Consider the following 23,064-nt stretch of genomic DNA (forward strand, 5'->3'; position numbering starts at 1 on the left):
TTTCCTGCAGTGATTGCAAATGTTTAAAGAAATAGTTCATCCGAAACTGAAAACTCTCATTGCTTACCTGCTCTCATATTGTTTCAAATCGATGTGATTTTCTTCCTAACACCTAAAGGAGATGTTAGGAAGAAATCTGTTACAGGAATATAAAAATAAAGTTTACTCCGAAATGGATCCTCTGCAGTGAATGGGTGCCGTCAGAATGAGAGTCCAAACAGCTGATAAAAACATCACAATATTCCACATGTAATCCACACTTTAGTCCATCAATTATAGTCTTATGAAGTGAGAAGCTGCAAGCTTGTAAGCACTTTGCAGCTTTCGGCTTCACAAGATGTTAATTGATGAACTGGAGTGTTGAGGATTACTTGTGGAGTATTGTGATGTTTTTATCAGCTGTTTTGAATCTCATTCTGACGGCACCCATTCACTGCAGAGGAACCACTGGTGAGCAACTGATGTAACGCTACATTTCTACAAATCTTTTCCCATGAAGAAACCAATTCATCTACATTTTGGATGGTCTGAAGGTACATTTTCAAAAAAAAATTCGGTGAACTACTCCTTTAAATTTCAGTTTGTCTTCAATCTATGCTGTTTTTTTATTTGGTTAGAAACACAATTCTCATCACTTCTAATTCACATCTAGCTATTTAACACAAACAAGGATCACTGCTGTGTGTTTTTTCACATTAGTTTGGTGTGTTTTTGTGAGTTTGAATAGATGAAAATCAATTAAAAGATCGTCTGACTCTTTGTTTGTGGTTGTTCTGATTGTGATTTAAGAGCTTTATGATCTATTGTTCTTTTTGACAGAATGTCTCTGTTGGTGAAACAAGTCTGTTGTAACACAATGGAAACATGCCTGAACATCATCTAACTGACTACATCAAATTCCTGGCCAGTTTTCATAATCTCCAGACAACTTGGCCTGTGCTAAACCAAAAAGTTAATTTAAACATCACACTCTCTCAACACAAACTGTGTCTGAAAGTAACTGTCCAGAAGAGCAGAAGGATAACATTTTATTTCAAAGTTAAAACTGTATCTCTCCCAATGACAGTGGTTTGCTTTCAGATATGGGAGAACTGATCTTAACAGAGTGAGCATGTTAAATTGTACTTATTGTAGAATATATGTGTGTGTTTGTGTGTGTGTGTGTGTGTGTGTGTGTGTGCGTGTATATAAAACACTCAGGATTCCAGAGGTATAAGAAAAGCATTTGAATTGAACAATTAATTTAAAATAATTATTACTTAAAGAATTATGAAAATGAAGGGACTAATATAAAAAAAGATTCCCTCTCTCATTAGGGATGGGCGATACCACAATTTTGTTTTCGATATGATACCGATACGTTTAGTGGCCAGTATCATAGATATTCGAAGAGTGTATGATTTATATTAACAACACAGAATAGAACATGAGCAATATTTTGCTTTTAACATATCGAATTTAAATAAATTTATTGCACAAACTAGGGTACAATTTAAATTAGTTTTTTTGTCTAATAACTCAAACATATATGTTTTTTCTGCATTGTTCTGGGCTGCTGTTTCCCAAAATCATCAACACTTTCTTATCATAGGCTACTTTTGGGAAACACAGCTCCAATTAAATGCACTATCAGAAGTGAGTTAGCGCTCTCTATAATCGATTGATTCTGGCTTGCAACATTTGCGTGTGTTCAGATAAGCAGGAAAATCCCTCGCACACAATTTTTAGGTAATACGTTATTTGTCCAATTTAATGTATATTGTATGCATTATTTTTATTTCGTTTTAATTAAACAAAATCAGTGGTAAATAAAAACAGCTTAAGCTGAGTTCAGACTGCACGATTTTAGCCCAGTTTTTGGCTCGCCGTCAGGTTTTGAGAAATCACCGACAAATGACCGAAATCACAGGCATATCTGTGATCGTTCACGCGAGTGACAATCACGCAGTGTGAATGAGCAAAGTGATCTGAGAGAATCAGTGACGAGTCGCGATGCCTGTGAGATATTTGGCATGCTAAATATCTGGACCTGTCTGCAATTCAAAATCATGCTGGTTGAAAAGTGTTCTGAGTGAAAACTATATCGGCGATGACCGACTGCCAATGAGAGAGCAACGGTGAGGAGTTATAAACCACAATATCAGCAAGCATGGCTTCATTTCAGAAAAATGATTCCTTCTCGGTCTATTTGGACCCATGAAATGGAAGATTAATTAGTATAAATTTAGCAGGAGCACCCGTGTCTGTTTGAAGTTTCATCTGAGCGATCCCAGTCTCACGTGAAAACTCCGGTCTTGCATGTGTGATATCGCGTTGTTTCCTTGTCACATCTCGCAGGTGTTTGGTTGTGAAACGTAGTTTGCGTGCCAGACAGAGTAGTCGGCGATTCTTCTTATTGTAAAGTAATGCGGTGTGAAACCTTCTGTCGCCGATCCATCGTGCAGTGTGAACACAGCAGTGACTGAATGCTGGCTAAGATATTTTTTATTTGAGTATTGAAACTTTCTATACTTGCACCAGTATCAATATATCGATACTTCAGGACAGATTTGCCCAACTATTTCTCTCGTCCTTTCAGTTAAGATCAGTTTTTGCTGCTTTATCTTCAATAAGTACATTATAGATCAAAGGTGTTCAATTTAAGGTGCTAAAGATCCAGTCTTTGACAAAGTCCTTGAAAGGGAAAATCGTTTCAGATGAGGTTTCTTCCACATTTGAGTACAATTGTTTATGAATGTAAAAAGGGAGGATCAGATGTTTTGACTGTATTAAAACATAAAAATGCCATAATATGTTTGCAGATATTAAGTCCACATACTTGTTTCTCTGAAAAACAACACTATTGTCAGTTATTCTACTTGGAAATGTTTGTTCTGTGCAGGAATGTCTGTTTTTGTTTTGGTCTTTGTGACTCTGCCCACTGCCCGTTTAGCCAATAGGATTTTGACACTTCTGGTTGCCAGTCTTTTGTGATTGGCTAATAATTTTGGATGTGGAATGAGTAGCAGTGTTTTTAACTATCAAGGTGTTGATACTCTATTAAAACACTGTCGTCAAATGATTATGAGGTGACGGTAGTGAGATGAAAACTGTCTTGGTTGCAAAATGAGCTGTTTTTGTACTAATTGTCTCTGTGGCCTGGGAGAGGAACTTCTGAATGTAAATATTAACATTAGAAGAGTGAGAATAATTATTTTTTTCATCATATGTCCTTTAGTTTTTGCTGTTTTTTAGGGAGTTTGGGTTTGATTAGTTTGTTTTCAGTGTGTGTCACACTGAGTCTTCCTTATACGTGCCAGACTTGATGTGGTCATGACCCTTGACCTCAGTGACCCTGCACACTGCTGGTAACACCCTCCTCCGAAACCCATGTCTCCATCTCTGTGCAGGTGTGTGGCCTAAAGCAGGACCCCTGACGGAAGAAAATGCTGCTGTTCCCACAGGGTGTCTCTTTCGATCCATAACCAGCAGTCAGCCTTGGGTCACGAAAGGGGTCGTGACCTCTTAGTGAAGGAATGTGGTTCATCTCCATTTCCTTGTTGATGTTACAGTCTTGATATAGACGATTAGATGTGGAGGCTGGCGTTATGAATGACTGACCTGTCACTCATCTTATTCACATTGTGGTTAAATATAATAGAAGTGTTGGACATAGATTAGGTTTTAACATGTTAACAGTGTTGGTAAATGTGCAGGAGTGAAGGAAGCATCACTCTTTCTCAACCGAAATCACATTTCCAACATTTTATTGGAGAAACTAGATTCATATCATATTGTGTGTTGTCATCTTTCACCAAATGTCATTCTTCAGTACTTTAATCTATTTAGTAATGGTTAAACATTGGAAACAGTTTAAAGTAACATGGTTGCCAATAATAACACATGCATTAACTTTAGTTGTGAATTCTAAAGTAAAGCATTGTATTTCTACCCAGACTAGAACATATTGAGCAGATTTAGCTTGATGTGTCTTTCTTAAAGATTTATAAACCTTCAAAGTTGTCTAGTTTTTAAAATGACAGACACTAGACATAGAGTAAGACGTGTGTAATGGTGTGATCCCCTCCTGCAGCAGCTCCATTCGCTGGTTCATTATGTTTATTTCCTCCTCCATCACGCATCGCTCATCTCTTCACGGGCCAATTTGTTGTGGTGAGGACTTTATTGAAATAATGTTTTGGGAAACCGACAAACTGATTGTCCTTGTAAACGTCTCCATGTGTTTGAGTGTGCGAGCTGGATATCTGGGGTGTAATGGGGAGTTTTGCTAAATATTTGCATTGAAAGCTGAATGAATGGTGAAACCTCTCGCTGTGAGGCTGGTTGGCCTGTTGAAGGACACAATTTTCCAGCTATTTCGTTTTTCTGATTAACATAAAGTGGTTTGAGGCCAATCAAAAGCTGAAACACCCGTCTTCATCTCATTTACTGTAGATGTTTTTTTGTACACTGGAAAAAAGAAGTGGTTTTGTTTGACATGGGAAGAACACTTACTGCTGTTTTTTAGTTTTTGCTTGGTTTTTTAAGAGGGAGATTCTGGACTTCCTTTAAATTGTCTTAATAGTAACAGTTCATAAAAAAATAAAAAAAATAAAGAAGAACATTTGCTGTTAATTTGCTCAGCCTCAGGCCACCCAAGATGTATATAAGTTAGTTTTTTTTTCGGTAGAAGAGTAAGCAAGATTTTTAAGTGAAACCATGATCCTTGTTAATTCATAAAATGTAAGTAAGCAGCTGCATGTTTTTTAGAATAAAAAACCATATCAAGGAACACAAAAATAATACCCGTAGCTTCTGACGTTATATTGTGGTCTAACGTAACGATTGGTCTGCACAAGAAACTGAACGTTATTCATAGAGCCTCAGGCAAACTTTTTTTACATAAATAACAAGACATGATAAAAAACTTTTGTTTACACTTTATTTTAAGGTTTCCTTGTTACAGCACATTTAAGTACTGAGTAATACTAGTAAACTACATGTACTTACTACAAGGTTAGGAGAAGGGTTTTTAATAATTCATTATTTGTTATTAATTGTTATTATAATAGTAAGTACATGTAATGTGTAACAATGAATAATAATGTTCATTTTCTTGCACAGACCGATTGTTTCCCTTCATAAGACCTTAATATATTGTTAGGAGACACTGATGTTAATTTTATTTTATTCTCAAAAATAAGCAGCCACTGAATTGCATTTAATGAATCACCAAGGACCAAGGTTTCAGCTAAAAATCTTCTTTACTGTTCAACTCAACTCATCTTGGATGGCCTTTATTTTAAGGACCAATTCTCATTATTAGCTGCTTATTATTATCCATATTACTAGAATACTGTCGGGTTATGGTACTTACAAAGCACATTTTAATGGTTTATTTTGCATGACCATATTTTAGATCCCTTAATTCTACCCTATACCGATACCTAATAAATATCCTGCCTTACTAATAAGTATTAATAAGCAGCAAATTAGGAGTCTGCTGGAGTAGGAGTTTTTAAGTAAATGTGTTCCCTGTTCTAAAGTGTTACCATAATTGGAAAAGCAGACTGTTTTTACTATATCTGTAGGTTATATACACGTGTGCTTGTACTTTCTCATACCCAGAATGCACCAAACCCTTTAACATTATAAGCAACAACTTGTTTATACTGTAGGTTAAAAAGATATGGAAGCTGACAAAACCCTATGTGAGGGCTTTCTGTTGAGCACTTTCCCATGAAAACATAACTGGTGGTCCAGATTTCAGTAGCTTCAATAAAATAATCAAAAAAACATTATTGTCAAATCCTGTTACAGTGAAGAACAGTTAAACATGTCTTTCATTACACATATGATTTACTCATTGGCATCAGACTTTCATAGTCAAAATCACTTTTTATTTTGACTGTTAAGTTATTTTTAAGATGGAAAGATGGAAAAAGTAAATTATGTTTTATTATGGCAATGAATTTCCAGCTATAAGCACTTCTTGAGACCTCATTTGACCTATGCAACAAGCTTTTGAGTCTTGTTCCAGGCTGTTTCTACAAACAAAGTAGTAACAGACCTGTAATGTTATTTATTTATTTATTTTATAAAGTAACTTTTTATAGCAATAGTAATAGTGATGCTTAATTTAGCATTTATGCTCAATTGGTCATAATGCACCCTCATGCATATGGGAGAGGTTTAGTAATTGGTCTGTATGAATATGTTCATGTGTCTCCAAATTGTAAACATTTGGAAACAATTGTCCAAACTGCTGCAAATCTGTAAACGATCTGCATCTGTAGTTCAGACTGTAATGTGCTTGTTCTCTCACTGTCAGATGTGAACGAGTGTGAAGAGACTAATGGAGGTTGTGAAGCTCTTTGCTGTAACACCATCGGCAGTTTCTACTGCAAGTGTCCCGCAGGTCAAGAGCTCAAAGAGGATGGCAAGACCTGCCAGGGTGAGTCCCTTCCTCTTCCTCTCTCTCTGTTTCTCTTCAACTGATACTTTTCAGATACTTTTTCAGTTAGTGCTCCCACTAGAAAACCAGTCAAAGCATTTGCATTTATGTTTTATTTTCTGTTTGATCCATTCAAATAGATCTACTTTAGCACAATCAAATATACTTCAGTCTATCTTTAGTTTAGTTTGGCCACTGGTTCTTCATATCCATCTGAAAAATGCCATTACAAGATTTATTCATCTTTCTGATGTTTCAGACATTTGTATTCATCCTACACATGGTTTAGATCTCGTAACTCTTTCATATTAAACCAAAATCCTTCTTCGCATATTTTATATGCATTTGAATGCCAGAATATAAAGGCTGGATCGGTTTGGTTGAAACTCTGCCGGCTTCTTGCGCAGGTATATAATCTACAGTATATATTATTTCTGTAAATAAAAATGATTATCAGAATGATATTGGACCACAGAATACCAGAAAAAAATGAGAACAGCAGATTTAATAGCACTCCAAATGATTAGATTTGTGCATAAGTATTGTGAAATACATGAGATGCAGACACGAAAGGAGGAGAGAGAGTGTCAGCTGAAGGGAGGGAATAAAACCTGCTGTTTCAGTCCGTCCCTCTCAGACTGCTTAAACCTTCGTGAGACATTTTCTGCTTTTTCAGTCATAGACACATAGTCAGGTATTTATGATTCAGTATCTGGTGAATCATGACAGGCTGGTTCATGCTGTGTCTCTTGTGTATGGGGCTTAATTATCATCCAGCTGATCTGGCCTATTATTCGGGCTATTGGAATAATTTGAGACACTGCCATAGGCCAAACTGTTTCCATGGATACAACCGATTCACTATGGGATACCAGAGACCAGGTGAGAACATTTATTGGTCCATTTGAACTGAAGACTTCTATCTGAGATGTTCTGCATTAGTGTCTAGTAGTAGTTTCTGTATTTTTAAGAAATATAACGCAATATGTATTCATTTCTACATTTATTGTACATTATATTAGTTAACAAAAACAAAACTGATATACATATAATCATATAATGCTGGGTAAGTTTCTCTAAAAATGTATTAATTACTAGCTACTAATTATATGTTTAACAGTGTAATTATACTTCTGTCCTAATTACTCACTCTAAAAAGTATTGCATCATTACTTTCTAAATCCCACATTTATATATATATATATATATATATATATATATATATATATATATATATATATATATATATATATATATATATATATATATATATATATATATATATATATATATATATATATATATAATGCATAAATTATTCTTGAACTGACCAGAATATTTAAAAGGAGGTTACATTAGAGACATATATTTTAACATCAGATATCATAAATATTATTAGATATAGTAACATTTTGATGTTAAATACACCATTTGTTTTTAATGTAGAGTTGTGTTATAGTCCATACAATATTTAATGCAATTACATCAGAAGTAACTGTAGTTAAATTGCATAAAAATAAGAGTAATACTTTACTTTTTCAAGGGAAAAGTGAATTACAGTAATTAGTTACTTAGTAATGCATTTCACCCATCACTCTATACATATTATCTTTATCTCTTGTGAAATTAAAATAAATATAAATTCTGAAGAAAATGTGGGTGGTTCTTGTCACAACCCACCAGCTTCTGATCTCTCAATTAGTAAAGCATCAGTAATTATTTTCATGTTTAAAATGTCCCAGTCGTCACTGTATTAAAACATCTTGTTAACAGTATAAGGTGGTCTGTCATCAGCGCAGAACACAGTCAGGAACTTCCTCAATGCCTCAAGCTACATCTATAAACACTGTTTAGCGTTCCAGAGTATTCAATAGAAGCCAAACCAAATACTTTCACCAATGTGGGGAAACATTTCTTGGTAATTTAATTAAAACCCAAACCATACAGCAGTGTAGATGGAAAGTCAGCTCTGGTCTGCCAGCTTTCCTGGCTGGAGACACTTTTCTGGCCCAGGCATGAATCAGTGGCTCAGAATCAGCGTGCATAGTTGAAGTATTACTCCAGCGTGTGGGTTACCCTGATTCAAGTGACGGACGAACCAGAACTAACCTTTGGAAAAAGCCAAGCCAGATATTGGAGTTCAGAGGGCTGCAGCAATCAGCAAAATTGATGAATGTTGTGTTTTGGCAACTGCTGTTGCTTGTGCTTTCCAGGATGTCATTATAACCAGAATCTGGGGTGATTTGCTGAAAGATGCCACATCAGTGGGAAATTAAATATCAAAAGAAACTGTTCAGAAAGTCAGTTCAGCTCCAGGTTTGTTTGATGTTCTTAGCATTTGAAAGAAATTCACAAATTGTTGAAAAAAAAATTACAAAGTTGAAAAGTTTTACATATCTCCTCAAAAATTCAGAAGAGAATCTAAATTTTGTCTTAAACGATGCTCAGATTTGCACTACATATAGGATGCACCTTTCTTATTTTGTTTTAAAAGTCATGTTTTTCCCCATTTAGTACTGCCCTTTAGAAGCTACGGAAGATACTTATGTTACATTATTTAAATCAGCATACTTTCATGAAAAGGAACACATTATTTAAAATCTAATTTGTATTGCAAATTGTTTTGCTGTTACAGCCAGCACAATTGGTGAGAAATTGTGTTAAGTTGTCTTTGAAATAATGACACAATGCAAATAAATCAGTGACCTATTTAAATGTGTGCAACAAAGTTTAAACTAACATTTTCATGCTTTGCAGGAAGCTTCTGATTATTAAAGCCTCCTGGCACAGTCAGTAATTAAGATTCCACGTAGGTAAACAACCGGCTGGTTCCCATTACCAGCTGACTTTATGCACTGTTTAGTGCCAGCTTGTCCTATAATGCCATGAATACTCGCATAGACTCAAAATTGAGCTCAGCTGGTGAGGTATATAACAAGATTGTTACCAGATTTAAATAACTTCTTTAGTCAAACTTCGACTAAAGTTGTTTTGTGCGACCTTGATTTAACCAAACTCGCACATAAATCTCTGTAAAGGGAAATTGTATATTCCATTTGGCTCCTATTAGAGAATTACAGCTATTAATGGAAAACGGGCCAATGAAAATATCTCCTGCGGTGATGTCATGAGGTGACAGAAACACAAAGTTGGTCATTAGTATATTAGAGGTCAAAGGGTGCTTGAACACAAAGCACATTTGTTCATTTTGGAGTCAGTGGCGCTTGCGTTGGCGGCGACTCGCAGGTTTTGTTTGGAGAGAAAGCAATGTACATGCTAAAGAGACCTGCTGTGAGATTGTATGGATGTCGACAGTCCTGAGTGATTTTTAGGATTTTTTCCTCTTATCAGAAGAGGACACCCTCAGAAGCGGCCTGCCAATCTGCTCATGGTCTTTATGGTCAAATCAACAAGAGTCGACTGCCTGTGCGTTTGAATTTCATGTTTGCTTACTCTGAATCAAGCAGCAAAAATGCGGTAGAAACACATTTCTGAACTTTGACTTGTAGTGCTGGGAAGCTTCTTTGAAACTAATTAACTAATTTAAACTAAATTAGAAACTAAACTAATTTATTTGCTTATTCATTTAAAGGGGACCTACTATGCAAAATTCAATCAATCTATCTATTTATCTATCTGTCCGTCCATCTGTCAGTCCATTCATAGGAAAGGAAGGGAAAGCTAAAAGGAAATTGGTCCTGTGATAGTGTCAGATGGTAATAAACTATATTTTTTATCACCATCTGACACTATCACAGGACCAATTTCCTTTTGGATTTCCCTCCCTTTCCTTTGTTTACACTTTGACATGGGAGAACACTTCAGTTTTGGGTTAGCAGCTGTGCCAGTGCAGCGAGCCTGTCTTAAAGCTGATCTCAGAGCAGTGACAGTGTCTTTCTCAACCAGCCTTGACTCTATTAGCTCTGATCTCAGTGGGCAGTGTAACTTTAAAAGCAACAAAACTGTTGAACCTACACTGTTTCAGTGAAGCGTGAATGTACTTGTTTTCTCTTTTTTTTGTGGTTTGTTCTTTATCTTGATGGTAAGCATGTAAAACAAATAGCCATTTCTCTTTGTTTATTTGTAACCTCGCTGCCTTAGTCTTAACAAAAATAGTTTGGTTATTTATTTACTCCTGATGTCAGACATTTTTCCCAGGCAAGCTGACTCTGTTTTGAATTTGGACCAAATGATTTTTTTTGCAGGAATTAGAGGTGAATTAAATATGTACAGGTACCAGGCCTTAACTGAATATGATGAATGATTCGTAACACAGTATTAAATTGTGTGTTTATATGTTCTTCTGCAGATATTGATGAATGTCAGGTTCATAACGGCGGCTGCCAGCACAAGTGTGTGAACACCAGGGGTTCGTATCACTGCCAGTGTAACGCTGGATCTCGACTGCACGTGGACGGACGCACATGCATCGGTAAAACAGCCAGACCTGCCCAGGCTCATGTTTCACCACAAAATTAAAGGATATCAAATCTAGTGTAAAGGAAATTAAGTTTTTAGGACCATTGAAACTGTGTATTAGTGTGTGTCATTTATCATTCTATCCATTCATCTATTCACCACCTATCATCCATCCATTGTTCTTTCATTGTTCTATTGTACTATTCATCATCCATCCATCTATGCATCACTCTATCATTCCATCCATCCATTCGTCCATCGCTCTATTGTTCCATCCATCTATTACTCTATCATTCCATCCTTTCATTCCTTGCTTTATCATTCTATCATTGCTCTGTCATTCCATCCACCCATCCATCAATCCATCCATCCGTCCATCGGCCCGTCATTGCTTTATAATTCCATCCATCCATTGCTTTATAATTCCATTCATCCATCTTTCCATTGCTTTATCATTCCATCCATCCATCTGTCTCTTGCTTTATCCATCAATCCATCAGTCTATTGCTCTATTATTCCATCCATCTGTCTAATGTTAAATATCAAAACGAGGCACAGGTGTTTTTATATCGCTGTATTTCTGAAGGAAGACTTGCATGTTATGTGCCTGATAACGCAGCGTGTGAGTGTACCAGCTCTGCTTCGTTTACAGCTTTTACTGGGGAAACCTCTAATTCTCGTGCTTTATGTCTATGCTTTAAAACATCTCCTGCTGGTAAAGAATGAATTAGCATTTTCATTAAGTCCGCCTGATCCACGCAGCAAACATATTTTGTTTGTTTTCAAAAAATATCTAACGTTACTCTAGAGAGGGACTTGGCTATTGTTACTGATTCTATTTGGAAGTCTACCAGAAGTTAAGTTAGGTCCACAAAAGCGCACATGCGAAATAACGTTTCTTTATGTTGTTGCCATTGAAACCGTCTATTGATCTGTCCTTTGATCAATCCATCCTTCTATTTGCATTGCAAATATCTATCATTCCATCTGTCCATTCAACCATCCAATGCTTTATGGATCCATCCATCCATTCGTCCATCGATCAGTCATTCCATCCATCCATTACTCTAACATTCCATGCATCCATCTATTTCTTTATCGTTCTAACCATCCATTCGTCCATCCATTTCTTTGTTTCCATCCATCCATTCGTCCATCACTCTCGTTCCATCTATCTATTCATAATTTGATTAGCAAAACAAGTTCATTTAGATGTTGCCATCTGAAAAAAAATTATAATTTGGATTCAACTGACATAATGTATTGTACAGTGTAGTCCTCCTCTAAAGGTACGAAGCGAGAGAAAAGAGAATGATGGACAGCTAATCAGACACACAGAGGACAGAGGATAGCGAATACTATTACAGAATAAATTGCATTTATGACATGAATCTATCTGCTGTATGTGTGCTTATAGAGACTGATTTATAATTGACAAGTTTAAAGTGATTTTCGCTAGTTCATTCATATTTTGGTTGGTTGAGTCATTGATGTTTCTGCAGCAGGAGTCTTTTGATCTTGGGGTCTGCTAGAGTTCTTCTTCTTTATTATGACTAGTTTGATCTCTAAATTGAACAAAAACAGCCCAGTATTGTCTTCTCAAAGCGTCTTCACCTGTGTGTCTTTCTGTCTGTCTGCTTGTTTAGCCATCCACTCCTGTAGCTTTGGGAACGGTGGCTGCGAGCATTTCTGCGTCCAGCAGACGGCGGGTCATTTCCAGTGCCGCTGTCGACCCGGTTACAGACTCGACGTAGATGGGAAACATTGCAAATGTGAGTATGACCACACTGATGTTCAACTAGGACTTTCTCATGAACATTACATATTTATGATAGTAACATGAACTTGAAGACATATTTTAATGTGCACGAGCATTGAGCTGTTTGCTGTAAGGTAAAAGCATTTGTCAAACATCATGGATTTGTATTGCTTGATAACTTCTATTACCAGATCCATGTAAGTGTCTTAATGACAGAGAATTAAACTGAGGTATAATTCTACAAGTGATATAAAGCATTCTTTTTAATGTATGATTGTTCAAATGTATTTCAAGCCAAGCGTTTTCATCCTTTGAAGTTCTAAAGAATCACAAAAACTGCCTGAGAAGATTTAGTGGAAATGTGATTTTTGTCCATGGGATGAAGTTGCCCTTTGATTCACCTGATGACATAATATCACAAACTGGTGACTTCAGCAGGGACATGTCTTTGTGTCTCGTCTCGGAGGTCATTTGGAGTTGAACACAGACATGTCTTTCTCTGATGAAGGATCATGATTGCAGAATAATTTCTGCCATTCTGTTTCTGTAAAAGTGTAATTGTTGGCTGCAGACAGATCGTTTCACTGCAGCTGTTGGACAGACAGAAACATGTTAAACACAGAGTGTGTGAGAGAGTTATTCAGAGCAGCTGGATGAGGATGATGAAACATTTGTGTTACAGATATTATAAATAATCTCGCAAAAAAACATGTCCAGGTCACCCAATAATAATAATAATTACATAAAGTTAAGAAAAAGATAAAAAAAAGTAAGAAACAGTGTTTTTATTTCACTTTTCTTCTCGACATAATATATGCATGTATGAAAGCCATTGTATTACTACAAAAGAAAATTGCCATGATGCAAACTGCATTGCATATTGTTCCTAAGAATACAGTCAGATTAACCCTCTTAGTGCCAAAAACCTAATTCCATTAATAGTAAAAAATACAGTCTGTTCTTGTGTCATCAGCGGAGAATCCGTGTGCGGAGCAAAACGGAGGTTGTTCCCAGGAATGCCACAGGGATGGAGATCAGGCCCGCTGTGGATGTCGACCAGGTTATCAGATGGCTGAAGATGGCAAGACCTGTGAAGGTAAAACGTACCTGGGATGGTGAGCGATATTAAGTGTGGATTATAGAGTTTGTTTCAGAATCTTACAGAATAGAAAACTAACATGTCATTAATGGTCATCATGTCTTCAAACTCAAGTGATCTTTAAAGTGTAGCATACATGTTTGTACATGTGTTGTCTTTGCATCAGATATTGACGAGTGTCAGACAGGCCAGGCAGACTGCGCTCACGGTTGTCGTAACACCAGGGGATCTTTCATGTGTGTGTGTCCCACTGCCTATGAACTGGGCGTTGATGGCAAGCAGTGCTATCGTGAGTATGATCTGAGACTGGACCGACCCTGTTAAATCGCAAGCAACACATCTTACATGTGATCAAAACAAGAATAGGCAATTCAATCATTTGTTTCTCATCATCTGTAGTGTAAATTGCCGAACAGAATAAAACAGTATATGGAAAAACTTTAATATGCGATTAATATATAGTATTATATTAGATATAGATTATATATAGTTCCGCAATGTTTTCATTTAACATTTTGTAAAATTTTAAAGAAGTTATAGCAGTAAGTTTATTATTATGAAAAATGAGAGAGAGAAAATGAAAGTCGTAAGTCTAAACAAGTTGTGTTCCAACTTTGAGGTTGATACCTCAAAAAATTAGCTTTCAGTAAGATTCTCTTTTGGAGCATCACCAAACGTTTCCACTAGATGAAATTAGTTTTCCATTCTTTTTTCGATGCTGTGTGTGGGTGTGTTTTTCACTCTCAGGCATCGAGATGGAGATTGTAAACAGCTGTGATCATAATAACGGCGGTTGTTCTCATCACTGCGAACATTCAACCAGTGGACCTGTGTGCAGCTGTAACCAAGGATACCAGCTGGACGTCGACCACAAGACCTGCATCGGTAAAGAAATCGAATAAGACCATTTCCTGTTTTAGTCACATTAAGCATGTGAGGTAAAGCTGTGTGTGTTCTCGTCTTTCAGATATAAATGAGTGTGTAGAGGGCAGCTCGTGTTGTGAGCACGACTGCACAAACTATCCTGGAGGTTACGAGTGTTACTGTACAGCTGGATATCGACTGAACGCTGATGGATGCAGCTGTGATGGTATGACATTCACAGAGAGAGAGAAATTCTTTTTTTTATAGTGATTTAGGAATCTAGATCCAGACATGTGTGATTACAGATATAGACGAGTGTTTGGCTGCAAACGGAGGATGTGATCACATGTGTCAGAACAGCGCCGGCTCCTTCCAGTGCTACTGTAGACGTGGGTATCGTCTCGATGAGGACAGACACTCATGTATATGTGAGTTCTCAGCCTGTCATGAACCTCCTTTCTTTTCATAATTATTTTTAATATCAACAATAAATTAATTTTGAACTCATTTAAATAAAACATTGGGTCCCACTTTACATTGTGTCCCTAATACCTGTGTACTTACATAGTAACTAAATGTGTACGTAGTATGTAACAACAGTGTGAGTACACATTGGTATATACAGTTGTAATGTTTGTGTAACTACACATATGTAACAAGCCACTGAATTATATGTGTAAGTACAAATGTGTAACAGGACTAACATCACTTTTTGGTAAAGAAAGTGTTACACTTTATATTAAATTTATCATGTAATTACTCTGGTGTTACACAACAGCGGCCAGTAAGTTAGACTTTTCATATAAATTGTGGTCGGTGTCCATAATGTTACACTTTATATCAAGTTGACAGTTCCTGAGGAGTTACCATGTAAATACACTGGTATTACTGTCGTGCAACTCCAACTCGAGATCAGACTCCTTCCACTTTACATATCCCCAACCCACCCATCTCCACCTCCTAGATCACATTTCCACACCTAAACCTACCCATCTCCACCACCTGGATCTCTTTCCACCCCTAAACCTACCCATCTTCACCATCTGGAACCCATTTCCACCCTTAAACCCACCCATCTCTACCTCCTGGATCCCATTTTCACCCCTAAACCTACCAATCTCTACACTTTATATTAGATTTATCATGTAGTAACTCTGATGTTACACAGCAGCCGTCAGTAAGTTAGACTTTTCATATAAATTGTGGTTGGTGTCCATAATGTTAGACTTTATATCAAGTTGACAGTTCCTTCGGAGTTACCATGTAAGTACACTGGTAATACAGTTGTGCAACTCCAACTTGAGATCAAACTCCTTTCACTTTACATATCCCCAAACCCACCCATCTCCACCACCTGGATCTCATTTCAACCCTTAAACCTACTCATCTCCACCACCTGGACCCAATTTAAACCCCTAAACCTACCCATCTCCACCATCTGGATCCCATTTACAGCCTTAAACGCACCCATCTCTACCCCCTGGATCCCATTTCCAGCACTAAACCTACCCATCTCCACCACCTGGACCCAATTTAAACCCCTAAACCTACCCATCTCCAACCCCTGGATCCCTTTTCCACCCCTAAACCACCCATCTACACCACCTGGATCCCATTTCCACCCCTAAACCTACCCATATCCAACCCCTGGATCCCATTTTCCCCCCTAAACCTACCCATATCCACCACCTGGCTCCCATTTCCACCCTTAAACCTACCCATCTCCACCACCTGGATCCAATTTAAACCCCTAAACCTACCCATCTCCAACCCCTGGATCAAATGGTTCCAATTACTCTTATTCATTTTGTTACAAAATGTAGTAACATATGTCCTGTTACACATTTGTACTTAAACAAACCATTTGGAGTTTTTTTGTGTTTAGTCACAGAAATATTGGTTGCACTTTATTTTACAGTACGTGTACTAACATGTACTTATAGTGTACTTACAGTGTATTTATCTAAGTTCTGGTAACACAATGTAACTACATGGGGTTAGGTTTAGGTTTAGGGGTAGGTTCAGGGTTAGTACCTAGTTATTACATAGTTATTGTAATTACTATAATAAGTACATAGTATGTACATGAGGAACAGGACTTTAAAATAAAGTGCTACCGAAATATTATAGCTGTAGATACTATGTACCAATGTGTACTTACACTGTGGTTACATACTACATACACATGTTGTTACTTTGACAGGTATTAGAGATACTTAATATAAAGTGGGACCAAAGGTTGTAGAGAAAACTGTAAATGAGAGATTCATCAAATAGGGGATATTATATTATATTATATTATATTAATACACCAAACAGGTTAAATATTCTGCCAGCTAGAATGATTTTGAAAAATAAATGTATCAAAAACTATCATTAAAGTTTTTATATATATTTATTTAACAATAATTAGTGTATAGTTTGTTTTTAATGTAAAACTGTCTACAAATATTTTTGTTGATGAATAGTTTCTTGATATCATTTGACCTAATGTACTGTAAGTGCCTGCAACAACACAGTTTGGGCAGCAATACATTTCAAATAAGCTCTTGCTGATTGAATTGTGCTACAAATGCCATCCAAGTTTTCAAAATCAGGTATTTTAAGTTATGAGATAATGCAGAGAATAAAATGGTTTATCCAAAAATAAAATGTTTCATAATTTACCTTAATTTTTTTCCATATCCTGAAAGTTGTTGTTAGGCTAAATGATGTGTCAGTCAGTTACTTTTTCATACTATTACTTAAATGATGAAGAAGAACGTATCTTTGCCATCTCATTTTTTATGTGCCAAATATGTTTTTTTGTATTGTAAAAAATAATGGTATAATAATAATTGTTTGACATTTTCAAAAGCTGAAGTGATTTTGAATATGCATAGCTTAATTTTTTAACTACAGTAATTGCAAAAGCTGAATAATTAATCAAAGCCTAGTAATTATTCAGTGAAATTATTGTTGATTAATTGTGTTAATAACCATTAGATTAATTTATTATCAAATAATGGTTTGTTGTCCTAGTGCTGGAGGAGTCAGTAGAGGCTTTGAGCAGTGGTCAGATGGTGGACAGACCCCGACCTCAGCTCACTATTCTGCAGGACTATGAGCAGATCCTGGAGCGATTTGACGACTATGAGGATGACACAGGAGAACTGCGCGCTGAGAGCACCTTAACTGAGAAATTCAGTAAGAGGCAAAGTTTTTTCTTGTCTTTTTTGTTTCTTTAAAATATATCTCTCTATATTTTTATTATTATTATTTATTTTTTTTACTTTGATGTTTCTTTAGGTTTAGTTATTTTAGTAGTTAAACTAAATAAAAATAAGAAGTGTTGCTTTGGCAGCTAGCTACTGGGGTGCCTCAGGGCTCAGTTCTTGGACCACTTCTCTTCTCTGTCTACATGGCATCATTAGGTTCTGTCATTCAGAAACATGGCTTTTCATACCACTGCTATGCTGATGTCACTCAATTCTACCTCTCCTTCCATCCTGATGATCCGATGGTAGATGCTCACATCTCAGCTTGTCTAACAGACATTTCTTGCTGGATGAAGGACCATCACCTTCAACTTAACCTTGACAAGACAGAACTGCTTGTGGTTTCAGCAAACCCATTGTTTAATCACAATTTCACAATCCAGTTAGGTACATCAACCATAACTCCTTCAAAAACAACCAGAAACCATGGAGTTATGATCGGCTGACATTGCTAAAACTGTCCAGTCCTGGAGATTTGCTTTATTCAACATCAAGAAGATCAGGCCCTTTCTTTCAAAACATACTGCACAACTCCTTGTTCAAGCTCTTGTTTTGTCCAGGCTGGACTATTGCAATGCCCTCTTGGCAGGTCTTCCAGCCAGTTCATAAAACCTTTTTACAATTAATGCAGAACGCGGCAGCAAGATTGATTTTTAATGAACCGAAAAGAATGCATGTCACACCTCTGTTTATCAATTTGCACTGGCTACCAGTAGCTGCTTGTATAAAATTCAAGGCATTGATGTTTGCCTACAAAACCACCACTGACTCTGCACCCCTTTACCTAAATTCATTACTTCAGACTTATGTGCCGTCTAGAAGCTTGCATTCTGCAAGTGAACGTCGCTAGATTGTGCCATCCCAAAGAGGCACACAACCACTTTCGTGAACTTGCCCAACTCAATCCGAGCTGCTGAGCCCTTAGCCATCTTCAAGAATCGGCTAAAATCTTTATTTCACCCTCTAACTCTAGCACTCTCTATTCTAATTCTATTCTTTTAAAAAACTGCCCCTTTTAGACTTGCACTTCATTCACTTACTAACTGCTTGTTGTCCTCAAAAATCAAAACAAAAACAACTAACTAACTATATAATAGTTACTGGGCCAGTTTTAATAATCAGGGCGAATTAGCATGAGAGCGCAGTTCCAAAACAGTGCAGATGGGCATTGAAATTTCTGCGGGTGATTTATTAACAATGCACAAATGAAAGAATACAGAATTCGTTAAGGTCAGGTGCAAAAATAACTGTGTCCACACCTTTTCAGCACTAATTCATAACTGTGTGTCTTTAGTAAATCCTGACAGTAGTATTATAATGCTAAAAGCAATGCACTATCAAGTTAACATAAAGGTTTTGCTTCTATGATTTTAGCTTTAGTTTTAGTTTAAATTAGCTTTTTATTGTTTTTAATGTGCGACTCCTGTCTCCTCTGGTCTGTGCAGTATGTTTGAACAGTTCGTTCGGCTCCGACTGCAATCTGTCGTGTGAGGACTGTGCTAATGGAGGAGTGTGTAACAAACACAGAAACGGCTGTGACTGTCCTGACGGATGGACGGGAATCATGTGTAATGAGAGTGAGTTTCTCTGAAAGAGCCACAAATATAAACAAATATTTATATTTAATCATAAATATATCAGTAATCACAAACGGAAAACTCAGACTTACAGATTACATAAACAGAAAGTAGTTTCACAGGTGGAGAAAGATTTCATTTTTTGATTAAAGATGATTTAAACAGATAAATCATGTACATTAAAACCTGACACATTTAATAAGATCCCATTTATAAACATGTAAAGCCTGACATATGAAATATTAATAAGAAAAATGTATGCAAAAAAAATCTGATCTTTCTCATATGTGTTTTTGTTTAGTATCATATTTGATACATCAGGGTTTTATGGCTCATATAGTTTGATACAATGGAAATATGGATCTTAAACTATTCAGAGGCCCAAACTGAGCAAAAATCAGCAATTTTGTGCAAATGCTGATATATTCAAAAAAGTAATAAAAAGATTAAATGCTAATAACTTGTCCTGTGTAAGTCAATAAGATTGATCTTTATAACCGCATAACAGATTACTTACATAAAATGATATGCAGTAAATATCGGTTGTCACTCTAGATCTCCAATAATATTTATTAGTAAGATGACTTAATGAGGTGTAATCTTAGTAAGATGATATTTAAATGCATAGTTTTTTTTATCAAAGATCTGCAGTTTTAAAGGTAATACAGTATGGAAACTTGTTTCCACCATTAAATTAAAACATAAAAAAGGATAATAGACACTTTTATTGCACAATTCTGACTTTTCCCAGAATTGCATGATATGAAGTTGCATTTGCAAGTTTTTCTCCCTATTGTGAGTGTATATCTTGCAATTCTGATTTTACAACATACTAATTCATGTTATAAAGTCAGAATTATGTGATATAAACTCACAATTTCAGTCAAATGTCAGTGTTTTATTCTTCAGCATTAAAATTTTCTTGCAATTATGAATTCATATCTCAATTCTAAGAAAAAACTGCTTATCAAATGTTATACTGGGTTATACAGTGTTCCTTTCTTAAGTTTTTATTGTACTACATGTTTTTAAGGCCTCCTGACCTCTTTCTTGTGTGTGTGTGTGTGTGTGTTGTCCAGCGTGTCCAGTGGGCTGGTTCGGCAGGAACTGCTTGTTGAGATGTAAGTGTAAGAACGGCGGCGTGTGTGATCCGCTCACCGGGAGCTGCCGCTGTCCACCAGGGGTCAGTGGAGAGCTGTGTCAGGACGGTCCGTTTGCAGAACACCTTCACTTTATGGAGAGATATAACAGACAAAATATAAACCATTGATAATATTGATATTGATGCAATCACTTCAGGTTGTCCCAAGGGTCTCTATGGGAAGATCTGTAATAAGAAGTGTAATTGTGCTAATAACGGACGGTGTCATCGCACTTATGGGGCGTGTCTGTGTGACCCAGGACTGTATGGAAGGTTCTGCCACCTGCGTGAGTGCTATACCTTGACATTGTATCTACACTGTGCTTTGTGGCGTAGTTAGAAACAGGGTCAATTTGCAATAGTACATTAGATCTCTTATTGCTTCCTGTCCCGTGTGTTCATGCAGCATGTCCTAAGTGGACGTTTGGCCCGGGCTGTTCTGAGGAGTGTCAGTGTGTTCAGCAGAATACCATAGAGTGTCACCGTCATCATGGCACCTGCGTCTGCAAGCCTGGTTATCGGGGCGACACCTGCAAAGACGGTCTGTTTGCATAAGGACATCTGAAGTGTAAACTGATGCAAATGCTTAACTCAAATTCAAGGAAAAGAAATGTCAAACATACAGTCTTATTTGGTAAAATCAATCATTGTATAATTAAATACGATTAATAGTATTAATAATTATTAAACAAGATTAATAGTTAATGCATAGCATTTTAATCTTTTTTATTATTAAAATTTTGCTTTGAAATGCTTTAATGGAATATGAAAAAGGAAAAGCCTGCAATCTTTAAATCAAATCAAATAAAATACAGTAATTTATATAAATATTTTTTATTTTAAAATTGTAGTCTCAAAACAAAACAATGAAATGCACAGTTGATACACATAATTGTAATATTTTTTTTATTTGCTTTACTAAAATATATAAAAAAATAATGCAATCTAAAATTAAATAAAATAATAAATAAAATAAAAATATGGGTAGTTAATACATAGCATTTGTACAATTTTTTCTTTTAAATTGGCTTTGAAATACTTGAATGAAATACAATGAAAATAATTGGAAAACATTAAATAAAAATGTACTAAAGACAGCTTAAAATTAAATAGCATTTATATGTTTATTATTTTTAAAATCTGAAAAGTTGCATTTGAAATTAAAACATGCTATCTAAAAAGTAATTAAATTAAACAAATTGTTTAATTGTTAAATCTCCTAGTTGGAGATGGAAATACAGTATACGATATGATGTGACCAGTATTCTTTGTTTTTCTTGGCAGAGTGTGAATCAGGCTTCTTTGGCTCTGGGTGTGATAATAAATGCTCCTGTCCGGCTGGAGTGACCTGTGATCATGTGACCGGAGCGTGTCAACCACAGTGTCCAGCTGGAAAGACAGGAGACAAGTGTGACCAAGGTATATCGAGTCAAATTATAGATGCAGTACATGACATTCATCAATCATTGGTCAGATAAATAAAGTCATATTAAAAATACATACATTGTCCATATGGCATTAAAGCCATTACAGCTGAAGTATTAGACCTGCATCAGTCACTGATCAGATCAATAAAGCTGCATGTAGAAATTGATTATGCTTTGATTTGTGCTCCAAATGTTCAGCACGAAATAGTTTTGCCATTACTGTGATAGATTGCGTTGATGGAAGGTTTGGGATTGGCTGCTCTCAGTCATGTGACTGCTCAGGGGCACCATGTGACAGGATCACTGGCCAATGCCTGTGTCCCGCTGGAACGTTTGGAAAACATTGTGAAAAAGGTAATATTGCTGACACCAACATGCCATACTTATATTGTTCTGTAATTTAATATTGTCTTCACATCTATAGAAGAGACCCCTAGCTTATAATAAAAACATTTTACACTTTTAGTATTGTAAACTTATAAGTGGCTCATAGACAAAATGATGATTCTGCCTGTTGTCTTGTTGTTTAACCCTCGTATTGTGTTAAAAAACATCTAAAAATAATTACAATTATAAATAAAATTATTATATGGGTAGTTTTTTGTGTGAAAATGTGAATATAAACTATTTTATTTATTCATTTATTTTTATTTTAAAATGTTAGTTTTATTGTTTTTGTTGGATCCAACTGTCACCACAGCATTATAATTTTGTACACGCGCTCAGAGTGTCAGATTCAAGAAAAACAAGCTCGGTTCACCAGGATTTCAGATGTGTTGCGGGTCAAATTGGTCCAGAACAGAATATTTTGAGACAAATTGATCTCTGGACATAATGCTGTCCAGATGTGTAATCCAAACACACTCTGTATTCCTGCATCAGAGTGTGCAGAGGGTCGCTGGGGTGCTGGATGTCAGGAATGGTGTCCGGCGTGTGAGAACAGAGGCCGCTGTGACCCTCATGACGGCACATGTGTCTGCGCTCCTGGATTCATCGGCAGATTGTGCCAGAACAGTGAGTGAATCTCTGCTCTTCTCAAACACTCACACACACATCTGTCCAGTATGCGGTGTTTGGTGAATGTGTCT

At 36.3% G+C, this 23,064-nt stretch overlaps 1 protein-coding gene across 3 annotated transcripts in view; it reads left to right on the forward strand.

The window, feature by feature from the left end:
• The window catches only part of megf6b (multiple EGF-like-domains 6b), a 71,316-nt gene that overhangs the window by 31,612 nt on the left and 16,640 nt on the right, over positions 1 to 23,064 (forward strand). For 2 of the 3 annotated variants that reach the window (XM_052569768.1, XM_052569769.1), the window contains exons 5-20: positions 6,311 to 6,433; positions 10,743 to 10,865; positions 12,499 to 12,624; positions 13,585 to 13,707; positions 13,877 to 13,999; positions 14,458 to 14,595; positions 14,678 to 14,800; positions 14,880 to 15,002; positions 17,596 to 17,760; positions 19,277 to 19,408; positions 20,488 to 20,616; positions 20,708 to 20,836; positions 20,956 to 21,090; positions 21,834 to 21,968; positions 22,205 to 22,330; positions 22,859 to 22,990. In XM_052569768.1, coding sequence (XP_052425728.1) covers positions 6,311 to 6,433; positions 10,743 to 10,865; positions 12,499 to 12,624; positions 13,585 to 13,707; positions 13,877 to 13,999; positions 14,458 to 14,595; positions 14,678 to 14,800; positions 14,880 to 15,002; positions 17,596 to 17,760; positions 19,277 to 19,408; positions 20,488 to 20,616; positions 20,708 to 20,836; positions 20,956 to 21,090; positions 21,834 to 21,968; positions 22,205 to 22,330; positions 22,859 to 22,990 — 2,085 coding nt within the window. Of the gene's footprint in view, positions 1 to 6,310; positions 6,434 to 7,107; positions 7,316 to 10,742; positions 10,866 to 12,498; positions 12,625 to 13,584; positions 13,708 to 13,876; positions 14,000 to 14,457; positions 14,596 to 14,677; positions 14,801 to 14,879; positions 15,003 to 17,595; positions 17,761 to 19,276; positions 19,409 to 20,487; positions 20,617 to 20,707; positions 20,837 to 20,955; positions 21,091 to 21,833; positions 21,969 to 22,204; positions 22,331 to 22,858; positions 22,991 to 23,064 lie in introns of those variants that run through there. The other variant, XM_052569770.1, reaches the window with a different exon arrangement.

Source organism: Carassius gibelio, chromosome B11 (genome assembly GCF_023724105.1).
Source record: "Carassius gibelio isolate Cgi1373 ecotype wild population from Czech Republic chromosome B11, carGib1.2-hapl.c, whole genome shotgun sequence".
In the NCBI taxonomy this organism is placed as follows: domain Eukaryota; kingdom Metazoa; phylum Chordata; class Actinopteri; order Cypriniformes; family Cyprinidae; genus Carassius; species Carassius gibelio.